We start from the raw sequence: 18,801 nt of genomic DNA on the forward strand, positions 1-18,801 counted from the left end.
ATGTTCATAGAAAACAATGTATTAAAATTCAATTAGCATTTTACATTTAGCAGGACGTCAGAAAACGAAGGTCATTTCCTTATAAATTAAACTCATCTGATTAGTCTTAGAATCACAAACATTAACATCTTCTTCACAAGTCCATTTGGACAGGGCTAACAGTCAACATGTACATATGTGCAAAAGCCGTCTCATTGGGTTTAACTTAGAGACAAAATGATCCATCAACAATGTGTCCAATCAAACTTATCTTTCAGTCAAAACGTTCATCTGACTTACGTTAAGTGTGTTGCTCTTTACAGCACTGATTTTTAAATTGGTGTTCACATCACCCCCATTAGCAGAAAATTAACAAAGAAAAAAGAAATCAACAAGAATATTTAACGCTCCTCCATTCAATTATGCAAATTTAGTCCTGGAAATACAACTTCTACTCATGACCACAGTGTTCATGAGTTTCTGGTGAACTTGATTTGAAATGTGTCCACTGGGCCGAAGCTGCTTTAGAGCTGGCTGCGATGAGAATGAAGTGAAATGTTCAGAGGTAATGAATACTGTAAAATGCTAACCAGACAGAAAATAAAAGACACCCACCCACAACACACACACATACATAATGTACAGTCATCACAGGGGTTCCTTTCAGGAGTCCTCTGTGGCCACGTCCAGCTTCCTCTGAGGGATGTAAACAGTTTTGGTGGCCAGGTGTCCACTGGTGGTTACCATGGCAGCCAGGGGGGAGACGGGGACCGGCGTATGGAAGAAGCTTTGCTGGGGGAGCGCTGTCCCTTTGGGGGTGGTCATCAGAGGCTGGACAACAGACAGTGTTCAGTTAGTTACGGTAGTCTTAATAATGTGGATGATCCACAGACCTCATGGTGAACAGGGTGCGAGAGGAAACATTCTGGGCAGTAGTTTGAACCCTAATACAGTTGTTGTGGTATAAAGAGAATGTGATGATGCTGAAGACATTCACACTTCATAGTGGATGACACCTCCTCACGGTTCTATCAGCACGTCGCCACTGCTCTCAATCAAAACAAGACTGGCCAGGCAAGCTGAGGTGAGCTGGATCACTAGTCACAGTTCGTCACGTTCACGATGGAAATGACCGAGCCAATCAGATTTCAACAAAAACGAACATCAGTCCAAATTGGGAGGGGTCTCTCGTATTCCCCCTCAGTATCGAAAGTATTAGATTGACCCAATCCGACAGGCAGCGTTCCGCTCTGTGCTGTCTGCCTGCAGTTACTGCTATTGGTTACTTTTTATTATTATATTGTTATTAGGGATGCTCATTTTGAAAAATGTTCTTAACTGATAACCGACCATCGTTAACCGATTATTAACCGTTAACCGACAAGATTTGTGCGTCGCGCCAGCTGCAGTGTATGAACACAACAGACAACTGAGTCTCCAGTTCAGCGTCCGGGAGCGTTAACTGAGCAGCTACGATGCTGCGTGTAGTGTCGCGGACATGCAGCCACTTTCCCAGTAAAAGTCTCCACCACACATTTAGATTAGTTTAGCAGGTTGTCAGCTGTGTGTCTGCCCGGATTAACGACACTTTGTCTGCCCGGCGTAAGGATAGCGATTGTCCGATAAACATTGTGTGTATTTGTGCTACGTTAGCAGCTCTAGCATTGCCGGAGGCTTCTTGCTCGCCGCCGCCGCCGCCGCCACACACATACAGTCTGTCAGCGCAACGTAACTTTAATGAGTGTCCGTGTGTGTGTGTTGGTGGTGAGTGTGAGGTTGTTGGTGGCGTTCTAGCTGTGAACGTAGGTGTAGCAGTGTGTGTTCAGTTTATTTGTTGGTAAATAAATACTGCGAAACTACAACTCCTCCACTCCACTCAAAAGAGCCAGAGACCGGAGCCGACTTCCTGTATCCTGCAACTCCGGCTCCGCCTCTTAAGGTGGTCTGTTAAGGGGGACCAGCTTTTCTCCTTAAAGTGACGAGCCGCTCAGCTGTTTAATTAATTATTAATATTTCTTTTAACCGTTTTAACCGATAGCGTTAATCGGTTAAAATGCTTAATGTTGGTTAACGGTTAAACGGTTAATTATGGACATCCCTTGTTGTTATTGTTATTTTACTCATAATGAATAGTTGATATCCATATAGGAAACTGCGTAGTTGGCCTATATGGTCGTTCTGGCCCTGGGTGTGACGTACAGGCGTAGGGGCAGCTCTGTGTAGGAGTGTGAATTCAGTCCCACGCCATAGCCTACTTCTCGCCTTGCTTTCAACGACATCAAGCTTGCTCTGGCCCACAGTGGTACACATTGTGGCTGTACTGGCTGCTCCAAACACCATGGAAAACACTCTGCTTGTATGATCAATTTACTTTTAGAAATTCTGAATTTTATATTTTAGAAAACAGAATAGAGGCAATATTCTGGAAACAAATGTTTTTCTATTCTCTCTTTTCTTTTTTCCATACTTATCTTATCGTGGAAATTACTAAAATCATATTCCATACTGCCGAGGAACCCTGAATTCACGTTCAGTTGGATTTGATTTGTCCAGTAACCTGGAGCACTTTTATTTTGAGGTTTGTTTGAGCGAGAGAAGGTAAGGTGAATTTCAATTTTCCATGAGAAAAGTTACAAAACTGTTTGAGTATTCTGTCAATAATAGTTCTTAGAAAGAAAGAAAATCGGATCGGCAGGTCAGACTTTTAAAAAAATCTGAATCGGCCAGGAAAACTGCAATCGGTGCATCTCTAGTTCAAAGTGTCCCATTCATTTGAAAGAATAAAAGGCAGTGAAGTTACTGTTTAAACACAAGTGGTTTTACCTGTTGTACACTGAACAGGGCCATTGGCTGCCCTGACACAGCCTGCTGGAGAGGCACAGGGGACACGGGTTTGATGAACACCATGCCTCTCTGCTGCAGAGCCAGTGGGCCCGGCAGTGGGCTGGACAGGGTGTTGGCACACTCTGGAGTCTGGGGGGCGGCGAAGGTGTTCCCTGGGCTGGAGCCTGAGATCAGACCCAGGTTCTGCAGGGTGAAGTTGAGGATGGCAGGGCTGGGGCTGTGGAGGCGGTGGGCCTGCTGGATGGCGTGTGGCGAGGCAGCGGCTGATCTGTGAAGACGAAGGCTGGTGGGTGTAATCTCCTGAGCTAGGGCAGCTCTGGAGCCTGTTAATGGCAAAATAAAACAGTTAAAACAGTAGACGCTTTCTCTAATCTAGTTTTTAGTAGGGCGATGTATTGTCAAGAATCCGATACGTATCATCGTTAAGGGGTTACGATTCAATATATTGCGATACTGTAAGGCGATATATTGCAATTTTTTTAAAATCACATTTTATGAAAACTGTCCTAGTAAAAAGAACATCAGTGGGATCTGCATTTATTACTCTGTAACATCCAACATCACAGCTCTACTCTGAGAGGGAGCATCTCTTTGCAAATGAAGTATTGACTGGTTTCATCTTTGCATGTAAACTATTAATTAAAAATCGATATGGTGTTTTTGAGAATTGATACAGTATCACAAAACGTAATATCGCGATATTAAATTTTTTCTTTCACCCCTAATTATTAGTAAGTTAATTTTGAGCTATTAAAAAAACACAAAATCAAGAAAAACCAAGACTAATTTAACAAACGAAAAGCAAAAGCCCTAAAAGTAGAGAAAAATCATTGTCCATGCCTAAAAGATTAGACCATTCATAGATTAGTTAAGCTATAGAAAATTAATCAACAACAATTTCGATGATGAATTAATGGTTTTAAATCATTGTCCAAGAAAAACCATCTCTGGTTCCAGATGATCAGGAGTGAGGATTTGCTATTTTTCTCTCTTTTATATCATTGTACATTCAGACGGTTGGTTGGACAAATCAACTGATCTGATCAACCAAAAGAGTAATCAGATTACAGATTAACTGATATGAAAAGAATTACTGGCAGTAATTTCCCACAATGGTTTTAACAAAAGACAAGTCCTCAAACCAACATGTTGAGACCGATCTTTACCTGCAGTTGGTGTTTGGTAGATGTTGTAAGTGGGAGTTGAAGCCCTGCTGCTTTCTCTCCCTGAATCTTGACTTTCCCTGTAGCCGATGAGGGACTGCTGGGAGATCGGGATCAGGTATCCGGCCGGGACTAAAGTCTGGACAGGCAGAAAAATAAATGTCACACATACTGCAAATCAAAAGCCTTACTGGCGTTAACTGAAGCCCGGTAAGCATCGGGTTTGTGCGTTTACCTCGGCGTGGAGCTGTCCTGGCGTGAAGGGTACGATTCTGACCGGTGTTAATCTCGCCTCGCTGTCGGAGTTCGCCGTCTTGTCCTCTCTGTCCAGAAAGGTCTCCAAACTCTGCTCTAGTGTCTGACTGGCTGCAGCACCGCCGGGGGTGTTGACGAACTCCGGGTCCAGATGGAGGGCGCGAGGCGAGGACCGGCTCGATTGCTGAGTGCCGCGACGGGTCTTCAGACGGGCCTGCAGGATCTCACACAGCTTAGGAGAAGCGTCCTACAGGAAGAGGGGGACAGAATGTCAGAAATAAATAACATTCATATTTTTAAAGTGAATTTGTATTTTAAACATCAGTTTTATTGATTAATTACCACCTGCCCTTTGACATTTATAATTTAGAGGAATTTGCAAAAGACCAACCACTCTCAACATTAATTAATCAGACTGTTATATGAAAGTATGTTGATTTATTTTTTACCTTAAAGTTGGGGTCGGTCCTCTTGGCTTTGGAGGGGCTACTCTCTAAGGCTGAATCTGATCGCAGCCGTTTGAGCGCCAAGGGGCTGACGTCTGACGCCCTGACGGCCGGCCAGCTCTTCGCTGCACACTGGCCCGTCGGGCTCTGCCCAGTCTTATCCTCAAAGGTCATAGAGCGCACAGCGAGGCTGGTCGGCTGCGGCCTGGCCAGAGGGTTTGGCCTGGGGGAAGAAGTGTGCATATACACGGCGTAGGGCCCGCTCCCACGCGGCTGATGTAACAGGACGGGGATTAGGGGTGAACACTGTGCGGGGATGTAGGCGACGGAGCCCGCGGGCAGGGCTGCCAGCGGCGTGTTGGGGGTGAGGTGGACAGTAGTGTTGACTCTGGTCTCCTGGGTTGGAGTTAGTAGCGGTGCCTGAGGCGGTTCCATTGAAACAGAGGAGGTCGGTTCTAGCCTCACAGCAGCAGCAGGCTTTGGATCCTCAGCTCCAGTCCTGGAACAGAAGCAGGACTCTCAGTTAACACTCTAGAGATCTATAATGACCGTATTATAAAATGTAAGGCTGGGAGCTGAACCTGTAGTATGGTTCTCATTGAATGATCTACTGCTGCTAGTTTTCATCTGTTTGAAAACCACTCCAGAGTTGTAAAAATGAATCCCAAGCTGACAGCTAATTCATTATTTGGATCTTTTTGGTGACCAGTGAGCCTGCATCCTCAGTACAGTGTGACCCCACACATGAAGGGGGAAATGGTTGCCATAATGAGCAGATGGATTTGTTAAATTTATTAAGTTTACATATCAAATTATTTCAAGTGTCATTTATCCGTTTCACATAATCCAGTGACTGATCAGGGAGGGCAGTCTGCTTGGAAGTGAACTGAGAAAAACATTTTCAGGTGGTCAGCGATGTTGTTACTGATCCCCCATCAACGCCACTAACAGACAAACGCACCAGATTTCATTTAAATAACCCAGAGCTGCAATGATTCATTATCTGTCAACTATCGAAATAAATAAATGTGATCATTAATTAATTGGTTTGAGTCAGAAAAAAAGTCAAACTTCTCTGAATGCAGCTTCTTAAATGTGAATATGTTCTGGTTTCTTTCCTCCTCTATGACAGTAAACTGAATATCTTTGAGTTGTGGACAAAACAAGACATTTGAGGACGTCATTTTGGGCTTTGAAACACTGATTGACATTTTTCACCATTTTCTAACATTTTCTAGACCAAATAACTAATAACTAAACCATTTAATTAATCCAGAAAATCATCAACAGATTAATCCACAATGAAAAGTATGGTGAGTTGCAGCCCTAAACAACCCCAAACCATTTAGGTTGAACAGTCTACTCTAAATGGAACCAAACTTACGGCGCCTTCTGGTCAAGCTCGATCTTACAAATAGCAGCAAGTTGGGCCATTTTGTTTGGGAAGTCAGTGTTCCATGAGTCGCCTGAAGACAAAAGAGAAAAAGATGAGTCATCACGCCATTCATAAACACGCTCCACAATAGTAAACCTTGTCTGAAGTGAAGAAACATGTTGTCTACTCACTGAGGGAACTCTTGACAGGACTGCTGGGGGCAGAGTTGATCTTCCGGCGGTCGTCCTGAATGCTCTTGGCCAGCTTTATGAGGGAGGGGTGCCGGGTGAAGCTGCGTTTCGCCCCGGGCGATGAAAATAGCTTTTTGGCACAGTTGTCTACAGACGCGCGGGACTCCAGTACACTTTTCTTCTTGGTAGAGCATTCGGACGTGGAGTTCTCCAAGTCTGAAACAATCGTTTAATGTTTAGTCGGTGAAACTAGGAGATAATAATTTAACACACAATAGTTTGTATCTTAAACATGAATATAAATGTGATGCTCGGCCCTGAATCCCCTGTAATGTGGACTAAAATGTAAATAAAAAGTAAATGGGAAAAGAGGTCAGGTGATACCTTTGACTTGTGGGAATTCTTCGGGGCCGACCCATTCAAAGGCCGGTTTCCTCCCCCTCATTTCTGTCACATGGACTTTCTCGATGAGCTTCAGGCTCCGCAGCACATTAGCGATATCATACAGCCGGCGCACTTTGGCTGCAAACACATGAAACAAACAGCAACATTATCTACTGCCAATACAGAGAAGCACAACATATTCTAACTAGCACATCAAAACACATGACACCGCACCTGCATCTAAAACTTGTGCATCCAGCTGTACAATGAGAATGTGTACAATGACCATTTCTATTCAAATTTGTTTTAAAGTCTGAAGTAGGCGAGATTGGAGAAAATATGATTAAATAAAGTTATTTTTATACAACGGTCGCTATATGGTGACAGTAGTACATGAGACAGGTAACCTGAAAATAATCATGTGCCTCTGTGTCCTCCGGTGCTCCTAACGGCATCTGCAAGATTTCACAGACCGGAGGAAAACGAGCAGTTGTGATGAGCAGCTGTCAATCACTCGTGAACTCCGACCAAACGGTCAAACTAGGCAGCGCTGATCAAATATGAATCAATATTATGTTACGTTAATGCCTATTTCTCTCCTCAGATGTTCTCTGAATCATCTTGTAGTGCAAGGTTTAGCTGTAGAATGAGAAAGTTTGTGACGCCGCCGCCATTGTGAAATCTGTTGAAGGAATGCCAGGTTACGGTCACATGACCGGAGTACAGCCAATAGGAACGCTCTCTCTATGAAATGACCTGTGATTGGTCAAAGTCTCCCGTCACGGGCTAGATGTTCTAAGCCTGAAAACAGAGCCATGAGGAGGAGCAGAAGTCTAGTTTTCTCTCAGAACACTTGAATTACAATATGCTGAAAGGTTATTATGGAATTTTTGCCCAATAATGCCAAACATATACTGCCTACTGCTGCTTTAATGTTGCTATTTCTTTTAACATATTAACGCAACTTGTGATTTTTAGGTTGTAGCGGACTGCGAAGGAGGTTAAATAACGCTCCAAACTAACGCTAAATGTTGACGAGGAAAAACTGTCATGTCCATTTTCAAAGGGGTCCCTTGACCTCTGACCTCCAGATATGTGAATGTAAATGGGTTCTATGGGTACCCACGAGTCTCCCCTTTACAGACATGCCCACTTTATGATAATCACATGCAGTTTGGGGCAAGTCATAGTCAAGTCAGCACACTGACACACTGACAGCTGTTGTTGCCTGTTGGGCTGCAGTTTGCCATGTTATGATTGGAGCATATTGTTTTATGCTAAATGCAGTACCTATGAGGGTTTCTGGACAATATCTGTCATTGTTGTTCATTGATTTACAATAATACATATATACATAGATTTGCATAAAGCAGCATATTCGCCCACTCCCATGTTGATAAGAGGATTAAATACTTGACAGATCTCCCTTTAAGGTTCATTTTGAACAGATGAAGAATGAATTTATGATTACTATGGACAATCATGTGATTAAATGCAATTAAATATTTTAACTGATCGATAGCCCTAATATATAACAATACTGACTTTAATCATGGTATACAGGTAATAAATGTATTTTGTTTAGACCTTTTAAAAAGATTTAAACGGCTTTACAGTGCATGAAAGTTTCACATTAGGAAGATACTGTATCCACAAACATATTGAGGTCTTGGGACAAACTTTATAACATCCACACATTAAAATGACATCTACGATCTGATACTAACACACTGCATTTGACAGCAAACACATTTTGAACAAGCTGGCAGTGAAAGAAATAGCCTAATGTGAACTATTTTCCAAGATGAGATCCAAAATCACACACCAGCATCATTTTACTTTGACCCTGCATAACAGTGAGAAACGCACTGTATCTGGCAGGCTCTCTACTCACTCTTGAACTTGTTCTTGTCTTGATCTGCGCCCTGGTCCTCTCCAATCAGGATCTTGGCGGCCACGTCCAGACTGACCACGCGAGGATTAGACACCAGGAAGAGCATGACGAACTTCTGGCTCATCACCCTCAGAGATTTGTCCTTCCGACTGTTAACCGAGGCTGGACAGGACAAACGGAAAATAAAAATAAAAACTTACGGCACCACAAAACCAAGAAATGAAACATTTACAGCACTTTTGTTTAAATTTTAATTTTCTGTCTTATGAAGAACTTTTGTAAACTTTAAGGGGTTATATTCAAGGATATGTAATGCCTGTGGAAACCCAGGAATAACCAAAAGGCCAGCCTGAATACTGAAACTAAAATACGATACACAGCACTCAAGCTTCTTACCTGCTTTGAACTCTACTCCTGGAAGCTCCACAAAGAAGAGCTCCTTCAGTCCCTGCTCCCCACTCTCCAGCTCCACCACCTCCTCGTTCTCCTTCTCCTCCCCGTCAAGGTCAAACTCCCTGTCCAGGATACGCTGCCGGATGTGCAGCATCTGCTGGCCGTACCTTTGCTCCTCGCCCACCTGCTTCAAGATGGCCAGAGTCTGAGCCAGTTTGGTCCGCCCGTGCCACGTGTAGCGGTTCTTGGCTGAACGGCTCACCATGTGCAGGCTCTCCAGCACGTTCATGATGTCATAGATGCGCCGGCGTTCTACACCTGTGCAGGCGGGAGAGAAAACACACGAAGCAAAGTTAATACTAGGGCTGTCAAAGATAACGCGATAATAACGCGTTAACGCAAAATCCTTTTAACGCCACTATTTTTTTTAACGCATTAACGCAATCGATCTTTCTGAGGTTATAGCGGGCTCAGTTTTAAAACTACAAAAACCGAAGGAATCCATTGGTACCAACCATGTCATACTAGGCTGTCGGGAAGGAGGCTAAATAATGCTCCAAACTATGCTAAATTTTAGCAAAGAAAAACTCTGGACAATATCTAGCATTGTTTTGTGTTGTTAATTGATTTCCAATATTAAGTATATACATACATTTACATAAAGCAGCATATGTCCACTCCCATGTTGATAAGAGTATTAAATATTTGACAAATCTCCCTTTAAGGTTAATTTTGAACAGATAAAAAATGTTATATATATATATATATATTTTGAATGGATTGACAGCCCTAGTTAATAACTGAACTAGTATCACAAAGAAACTGATCGCACTGCAGAAATTCAAACTGTTTATAAAGTTAAATGATGTGACATTGCCACAAATTCACATATTTGCGTATATGAGAATAAACTAGACATTAATTCATGAGCAATTTGGAAAATATTTGAAAATCAGCTTTGAGCGTTTAATTTAGTTTGGTCCCAAATTACTGATATGATATTCAGAGATATGATATCATGTAACGCCGACTTACATGTGATACACACATTATTTGTATTTTTTTTTTGCATTACTGCAGTTATTACAAAAGCATATCGTGATTATGATTATCAAAAAACTAAATATACATTGAAACCTTTTATTACTAATATGCGACAACTACTACATACAGCAATTTGTAAATATTTGGGCTCCAGTAGGTAACTTCTAATGAAAATATGAACTGAACAGAAACACAGTTCACAGGTCAAAGAGAATTGAAAGCAGCCATTAGCTGCTGCCCTGATATCTGACATTGACTGCGATCTTAATAGATGGATATTGTAGAATTGATTTTGTTAAAATGACAACAAATATTTGATAGAGACGACATACTGAGCTCAGTGGCCACATCATCCAGGCAGATGTAGTTTTTGAGGGCAGGGTCTGGGTGATCCGGGTAGCGGGCCAGGAATTTATGACAGAGCAAACCCAGACTCTTCTCTTTCCTGCTGATCATTTTCTCTGACTCTTCTCCATTTTCTGTGTCCTACAGGAAGATAACAGACAGCAACAGATAAGAAATGTATTCATTTGAACACCTCGACTGATCAGAAAGTGTCTCTCGTGTGTTAATGAGAAGTTTTTAAGTACCTGTGACGGGTCAAGACCGTCCATGCACAGCTCCTTCTCTCGGTTCCTGATGTCAGGACTAGCAGCACTGATGAGCATCTTAAGGTTGGAGGTTGGGGTCCAGGGGTCAACAGAGCCTACTTCCCTTCCTTTTTTCGGTGTAGTGAGGGGACCCATGGTCAGCTGGTTCTCCACTGACACTGCACAGGGACCTGATAACTTCTTTGGAGTATTTCCTGGAACCTGGGGTGCTACAAAGCCATCATCCTAGTCAGCAAGAGGAGAACAGAATAATGTTTAAAGGTACAAGCCCAAGCATGTTATATCAAATACAGATGTTTGTCCGTACTGACCTTTGAATGTGATCTCTGGGTCAGCGTTTGAGATTCCAGGGCTGTACTTGACATGTTCCACCTTAGCAGAAGAATGTCATAAGGATAGTATTAGCTAATGTTAGCTGGCAATATAGTGATAGATTGAGCTCAGTGATGGTATCAAACAACTATTGACATCTGATTAAAACACGTATAATATGCTCCACCAGTACGGGTAAAGAAACAGCTATTCACTGATCCTAGATAACATCTGTTCCAACAAACAAACTCAAACTTGTGGAGTTTGTCCTACTTTGTTACCGTAGTTGATCTACCGTATTAACGAGCAGTAATCGATCTGAAACCGTATAACCTGTTTATTAGCTGACCTACATTAATACACGGTGCTCATTCATTTCCACATACTTTCGGAGGAACATCCTTACCGCTTCTTCAGTGAAACAGCGCGATAAAAGAAGAGCTCAACTATGGACCGATGGTTTGATGAGATCACTTCACGTCTTTCCAGATCAAATTAATATTATTAATCACTAAAATCAATTTAAATCGAATCAAAACAGCAGATTTATATTGGCGGTAACTGACGTGCGTTCCATCGAATCGCCGGGCCCAACGGACGCAGCGGTCCCGCCCTTTTTTGTCGGAAGCAGCCAATGGGAGCGCCGCCCGAGGCAGCGTAGCGGAAGTGGAGAGACTGTCCCGCGCAGGTAAACAGTTTTTTGAAATGCTTGGCGCGAGACGTCTCCCCGGTAACAGCGGCGCGAGACGTCTCCCCGGTAACAGCGGCGCGGAACGTGTCTCCGGTAACAGCGGCGGTAACAGCGGCGGCTCGCTCTAAACTCTGCTACGTTTGTGACCAAAGTGTGACTCGTTACTACCGGACAATGTTGCAATAATAAGGTCACGTGAAGAAGAAGCGTTCAGTTCCCCCCATAAACATATAAACACATCTGTGTCACGTCACCAGCAGCAAGCAAGCACCGTCTACTTCTCGTTAGTAAAACAGTTTTAAAACCGTCAAACCGGAGAATCCAGACAGCTCAACGGCTCCGTGTTAACAGACCCAGCAGCGACGTTAGTGAACGTTTCATAACCAGCAAGTGAAGCCGGTAATACAGAGGAGAGAGGAGGCACCGAAACCAGAGCTGCAGTTAAATGAAACCTATGAATCCTCCTCCGGTAGATCAGGTTCATAAACTATCTAAAAAAAACACAGATCTGCGCAGACTCACCGTAATCCGTGAAGACGTCGCTCAGGTGAACCGTCCCATCCTCCCGGTACCGTGATGTGTTGTGGATCCCTGATGTGTTCTAATCCGAGCTCTGAGATGGTGCTTTCAGCAGCACACGTTTCCACGCAGAATGATGACTAACGCAGCCAACAAGCTGTTGGAGTTGTTCCCGTCTGCTAGTCAGAGTCAGGAGCACCAGGAGGCCTCTCGGTCAACTTCACTACAGAGGGGTAAAGTTTGGTGACCAGCAGCATTTGGCCCGCCCATGGGCCCGCCCTATGCGCGCACTTCCTGCCTGTGGGAGAGAGGCGGGGCCAGGCCAGACCAGACCAGACCATACCACATACTGGACATGGGGTCTTCATCTCCACTCTAGATTCACATTATGATGAGTTATTTTAATGTGAAATGAAAATGATGATTCATTTCCTACAGTAGTTCTTTACAGGCTGCTCACAGCTGTAAATGTAATCTCTGTTTAGTAATGTCCCATATTATTAGGATGGTATTCCTGCAGGGAGCATGTCTGGATTAACCGTTTATCGGAGGGACTTGAGCAAAAATGAGTTGTGCCCTTATTGACCCAATGGCAAATGTGCAGCAAGCACACAAAATATCCCATACACCAACAGCATTGTAAACAATAATGCTGATAAGCACATATTTCACGTGGCTCAGTTCTAATAAGGCTGTGTACAATATTTCCACTACCTGCTGTTTTTTGATTTTCAGATGATAGAGATCATGTAATGCTTAGTCAATTCAGTTCAATTCAATTCAATTCAAATCAAATGGCTTTATTGGCATGACGTAACACTATACATATTACCAAAGCATATTCAAATGATGAAAATTTACAATAGTTACATTTCATTAACATCAATCAAATCAAATAAATAAAACTCATAACAAGTCCAAATTTGTTGGAACAACAATATCAACAGGAAACAAAGCAAACTAACAAACAAACAACAACAAGGTGCAGACAGCTGTCCCTGTCCCTCAGTTGATGTCCCTGTCCCTCAGTTTATGTCACTGTCCCTGTCCCTCAGTTTATTTCCCTGTCCCTCAGTTGATGCCCCTGTCCCTCAGTTTATGTCCCTGTCCCTCAGTTTATGTCACTATCCCTGTCCCTCAGTTTATGTCCCTGTCCCTCAGTTTATGTCCCTGTGCCTGTCCCTCAGTTTATGTCCCTGTCCCTCAGTTTATGTCACTGTCACTGTCCCTCAGTTTATGTCCCTGTCCCTCAGTTGATGTCCCTGTTCCTGTCCCTCAGTTTATGGCAGGCAGCAACATAGACTGCTACCAGCTCACAGCTCCTAGTGTCCTCCCCCAGTAGGACAGATCATTTGTCTTCATCTGAGAGCTGTAGAAAACCTTTAGTTCTGAAATGTATTTTTTTTAAATTATATTTCCCTGATGTTTTTATATTTCTCACATGTGGAGAGGAAGTGTAGCTCTGTTTCAGGCTCACTCAGACTGCAGTGAGAGCACAGCCGTTGCTCTACAGGGAGCCAGGTTTTCCTGTGTCGCCCCTGTTCTATGGGAACTAATGCTTAGTCCCTAAATGTCCCCGTCCTTGCTGCTATGTGACAAGTAGCATGCTGGCACAGCAGACTACACATGGCAGCTTCATATACAGTAACTTACTACTAACTTAGACCAACCAGTGGGCCTACTCATGTGCTGGAGGAGTACTTCATGGCTTCAGGTTTTCTGTGTATTTTCAACTAACACAACTTTATTTTGGAATATGTACAATGTGAGCACAATAATAAAGGTCTTAAAAATAGGTTTTGACTCAGGGACCCTGAACATGATAGTGCCACAAGATAAGATACAAGGGTAGTTCTATATAGATATTGTATTTTAGTGAAATTAATCAAATGAGTTGCATTCATGACTGGTAGTCTAGCTGTGGTATTGCATTTTTTTTCATGCATGTATTACTTATATATTACCTCTCTTCTTTTAGTAGCCTAAGAATGTAGGGAACATGATAAAAGACGGAGCGAAACTGCCCTTGTCATTTTAGTTCTTCAGTTTAGGACAGCTGTGATTCGTGCCTCATGTTTATATGCACAGATGCACACTATAACCAGACTACAGGCCTGCAGTAAATATAATATAAACCAAATTAATATAATTGTTTGCTTAAGGTCTTTGTATGTTTACAGTATCAGCACTAACTGGGGGGGGGGGGGGGGGGGGGGGGGGGGGAAGGGGCATACAGTAGTACCCAACAGCAAATGTTAGCTCTGCTAATCTGCTGAGTATTTTCTTGTTAATCCCAGAGCACAAGGTGACTTATTCAAATGTCTTGTTCTATCTGACCAACAGTCCAAAAGCCAAATATATTTAGTTTGTTATGATATATTACCAGAAAATACAAGACAAGAAAAAACCCTCCCATTGGAGAAGGTGGGATATGATGGGTGAGGTGGGCCTATGATATTTTTGCTTGAAATATTCCTGAAACATTAATTGATAAATTTCCAATTAATATTTTCTGTCAGGTGACTGATTGTTTCAGCTCTCATTTAAGAAGATTTATTTTCATTTTCCACCACTGCGCTGTTTGAGCAGTGAAAGACTGCTTCCTATTAAACACTGAATCAAATGAGACCATGCCTTTACATGCAGGAAAAAGTCTAATTAGTGAAGTGAATAATTAAATGATTGAACAAAAATGAATCAAGACATGTTAAATCATGACAGGGTAGTCCGAGCTAGGGCCATGGTTATCTCATAGATCATCTGATGTGAATTGATTAATTCTAGTGTTGGACTCCAGTTCAGTGTTCAGCTGTAGTGGCTCTGGGTCTGTGTTTGGCCGCTAGGTGGCGGTAGAGCCCTGCTTACCGGGTGTCGCCATGGAAACCGACGGGCGCCTTCAAGGATGCTGGGAGAGAACAGCGGAGCCTGAAGCATCCAGTGACGTAATGTTACGGATGTGAGAGAGAGAGCGAGTGGGACCCTGATGCTGCCTTCAGAGGCTCCTCGTAAATTAAAGCACCCACTCCGACCGGGTAAGTACAGTACAGGGTTTCTACTGGATTTGATTTAAAGATGGAGCCAGTCTGCCTGCATAATATCAGAGAAAAACAGTCAAGGTAGAACTATTTTAAACATATCTGCCTTTGGCTAAGCAAAGGGTATGTTGGTTAATATATAATTATAAAACTTTATTTCAATTGTCACATACATCACATACATGAAATGTGACCTCTGTATAAGAGATAAGAGTGTATAGGTGTAACAAGCCCGTTTTTTGTGCTTTATACTGTAGCTCTGCCGGAGGAATGACAGATCCAGCATGTATTTTCCTTAGTGTAAAATGTGTGACAGCTATCTTTACGTGAAAACTGTCTAACAACAGCGAAAAATACGTTTTCTTTCTCCTCACTCCTAAAATAGACTAATAATAAATGTTATGCAGCACGTTTCAGAACAATGTCACAAAGTTTTTTAGAAAAACCAAAACACCAAAACAGCCTCAGGGCAAATTAAATAAAAGTCACTTAAAAGCACATTGGTAAAAACTTACTTTAAAGCAGATTTTAAAATGTGAAAACCGTTTTGCTGCAAAGAAAACGTGAAATGACAAGTGGTAATATTATTTTGTCCGACAGCACGTGAATGCAGCAGCTGGCAGCTCCGCTCGCAGTCAGAGGAACGCGCAGCGCTGTGCACGAGGCAGGACCATCTCCAGCGGGAAGGTAAGAGACAGAGAAGTGCGGGACGAGCATCACTAGTGACCACAGAGACTGCTCTGGGACTGCTCCTTCTCCTCCTGCTTCAGTCACTCAGTCATTGTTGTTGTGTGATGGAGGAGGACCAGTTAGTGGACAGCTGAGAGCAGCAGCAGCAGCAGCAGGCTGTCAGGCGCACAGACGCACATTCTGCTGGAGGGATGCTGCAGCAGCTCAAACCCTCAGCAAACAACTTGCTCCAGGTTGTAGGCTAACTACAGTTCGTGTTTTTCTGTTGTCAGGTGTAGACTGAATAGACGACGTGTTTACTACAACTTGCAAGAACTGCGTTGCACGATAGCAAGTTTTTCACACAAAGAAAGTTGGTTATTATGTTCGAATAAGTGTTTTTCACGGTGTTAGTGGTGAACAGCTCACACCTGCAGCAGTTAGCTGGCGGTTTGTTGAGAGATGAACTCATTTACATCCATCAATAAACTGTTTCCTAGATGCAATAGAAACAAATGGTACCTCGAAACATTTAGATACTTTGCAAGTCAGGAGGAACTTTGAAATAATTCAAACATATCTCCCATCAGATGTGGTTTATCTGCTGGGAATACGGCTGCATTTAGGATGTCTGTATGATAAATATGTGTCCCTTTGACACCACAGCCTTTGCTTCAACACTGTTCACTGTCAGGAGACAACGTTGACCTTTGAGCTGTGAGGGACACCAGCTTTCACACATCTCCGGTTTCTCTGGACATTTTGTTGATTGTCTTTTTGATATTGGTGGATGCTCCTGCTGGAAAACTGAACTCACTTGCCTGCATAGAAACTGAAACCTGCCCACATTTCTTTTTTCTCAGTGGCAGATTTAATCTCGGGCAGCAGAAAGGATCATGATGATCATCAAGATCATATCTCCATGGCAGCGGTGATAGTTTTGGGAGAGAGGACAGTCCTGGTTATCTCAGGTTCCCGTTTTCTGCCCTGATGCTCGCTCCGGGCCAGAAAGAGAAATCAGCAAGAGACGATATGACTGAGACGAGGCGTGTGGCCGAGGTTGGATCCTCCCAGAGATTGGGTTTCATCTTTTTCATGAAGCAAAGTTGATGGACAGACAGTTTTTCCTTTTCTTTTTGGATTGACTTTCATGCACCACAACTGGGAACCAAGTGGGAAGGGGACTTTAATAGTCTGAGCAGGTATTTCCCTTCATTCCCTACGAGTCTGGATATATAGCTGTGGGGAGAGCCTGAGTACTCACTCACTAATGGGAAGATGGAGGCAGGAGCAGAGGCTAGTCCACAGCAGCACCCGAGGAGGAAACCTGTGCAGCACGGCTTGGAGGACCAGAAAAGGGTGAGTCAATACCTGATCCTCTTTATCTACATGTCTGCTCTGTGTTTTGTGGCGGCTCGAGAGTACATGAGGCTGCGTGAGTGGACAAGCAATCTTCGAATGTAGAGTTTGAATGTTGACAGTGGAGTCTGGATAGGTTGATGCATGGGAGGCCGATGAGCAAAACTGCTGCTACTGAACTTGGTAAAAAGGACAAACAGATTTGGCTACTCTTGAGCACCAGTGGATGTTGTAAGAAATATTTTCTGGTATATATAAATCAGTGTCTATGATGGTTTTAGAGACCTCAAAGTCTTTGAAATTGTACATTTAGTAGGAGTGTAAGTAACCAGTTTCATCATGTTACGATATTATATTGATTCTCTAAACAACGATACGATATTTGCTGATATCAGAAAGTCTACCACGATACGATTTTGACTCAATTCAGGAGCCTGCATTGATATGAGACGATATCATATGCCCATATAAGACAATCAGGTACATTTATATCAACTCACAAAAAGCAATTCAAATATGATTTGACAATTTTATGACTGGGCTCTTCCAGATATCTAAATGAAAAACAAAGTATTGTTTTTAATAAAAAGAATAAAACCAGACCGTTGTTGGAGGTCTGGGTGCTGGTCAGTGCTGGTGAGCGGCTTGTCAGTAAAATGAGGACAGCTGGTCCACCTTAACAGTCCACCTTAAGTGAGCCTGAGCTGAAGTTGTTGCTAACTTCAGGGCAAACCCCGTCTTCACTTTAACCAGCAGGTAGCAAGCAAGACACAGGAACTTGGCTCGGGTCTGGAAGAGCTGGATCATTTATTCACCGACGCCGCTTGTTAATGGTACACGTCTACACGGGCGTTTGGATGAGGATAGAAGCAGCAGGTTAAACCACTGTTCATTTAACTTGAATAGAAGTTGGTTTATTATATTTTTTTGTTAAATATTGCACTGCCTTGTATCTTGAGAACTGAATCAGCAGGTCCTGCAGTTGCACTTTTTATTATTTTCAAATAAAAGCTGTATGTATTTGCCATTAATGGTTGTTTACTTATTTATATCCATAATTAATTTATTCCTGATTCCCATACAAGAAAAACTGAGGAATCCTGACCTGGTCTGTCCAGTATCACATATTTATTTCACAGTCACACTGACGGAATTTTTGGCAAAAAAAGTTACTGTATCGATTTCAAATCATTGAATCGTATCGTATCGTATCGCTCTAGATGAGCCAAATATCGTCCTGAATGATATCGGAACCATGGAAATCGCATCGTATCGTTGTAAAATGTATCGTTACACCCCTAACTGTAACACCTCTTACTAACGCCGCTCACTAACGCCGTTCGTTTCCTCGTCCTGATTCCACGTCAGCTCATGTTCGGCAGCCGTCCTTGCGTCCTTGCACTGTTTGGATGTTTAGGAATGACGTGCGCTTGGACGGAAATGGCGATACAGACGTGCTGTGGGAATTTTGAAATAAAGGTGTATCTTAAAGATGATGATATGTATCGATGTTTTCACTTTGCATGGATGATATTGGATCGTTGATCACTGAATCGATACATCGATCCGGATCGATGGACCGTTACGCCCCTACCGTTTAGATCAACAAGAAAAGATCCAAAACAGTTTGTTTCATT

At 42.8% G+C, this 18,801-nt stretch overlaps 2 protein-coding genes across 3 annotated transcripts in view; one reads left to right on the forward strand and one right to left on the reverse strand.

The window, feature by feature from the left end:
* Window positions 1–12,430, reverse strand: e2f8 (E2F transcription factor 8). Of its 2 annotated transcripts, none has more exons than XM_037758185.1 (14): window positions 12,105–12,430; window positions 10,891–10,951; window positions 10,559–10,804; window positions 10,301–10,454; window positions 8,928–9,242; window positions 8,532–8,693; window positions 6,638–6,775; window positions 6,254–6,469; window positions 6,072–6,153; window positions 4,691–5,186; window positions 4,222–4,488; window positions 3,990–4,125; window positions 2,803–3,146; window positions 1–810 (listed from the first exon to the last, which is right to left on the reverse strand). In XM_037758185.1, the coding sequence occupies exons 2-14, from the start codon at window positions 10,942–10,944 to the stop codon at window positions 643–645; spliced, it is 2,778 nt and encodes a 925-aa protein (XP_037614113.1). In that variant the 5' UTR covers window positions 10,945–10,951; window positions 12,105–12,430; the 3' UTR covers window positions 1–642. The 2 variants fall into 2 exon arrangements, with proteins under 2 accessions (XP_037614113.1, XP_037614121.1); XM_037758193.1 differs by lacking the exon at window positions 12,105–12,430 and adding an exon at window positions 11,298–11,506.
* A 2,523-nt stretch (window positions 12,431–14,953) lies between these two features.
* Window positions 14,954–18,801, forward strand: part of nav2a (neuron navigator 2a) — a 412,350-nt gene continuing 408,502 nt past the window's right edge. The window contains 3 exon segments of the mRNA XM_037796117.1: window positions 14,954–15,133; window positions 15,737–15,823; window positions 16,669–17,164. Coding sequence (XP_037652045.1) covers window positions 17,084–17,164 — 81 coding nt within the window. The 5' untranslated portion in view covers window positions 14,954–15,133; window positions 15,737–15,823; window positions 16,669–17,083.

The sequence above is a fragment of the Sebastes umbrosus genome, chromosome 2 (genome assembly GCF_015220745.1).
Source record: "Sebastes umbrosus isolate fSebUmb1 chromosome 2, fSebUmb1.pri, whole genome shotgun sequence".
Taxonomy (NCBI): Eukaryota; Metazoa; Chordata; class Actinopteri; order Perciformes; family Sebastidae; genus Sebastes; species Sebastes umbrosus.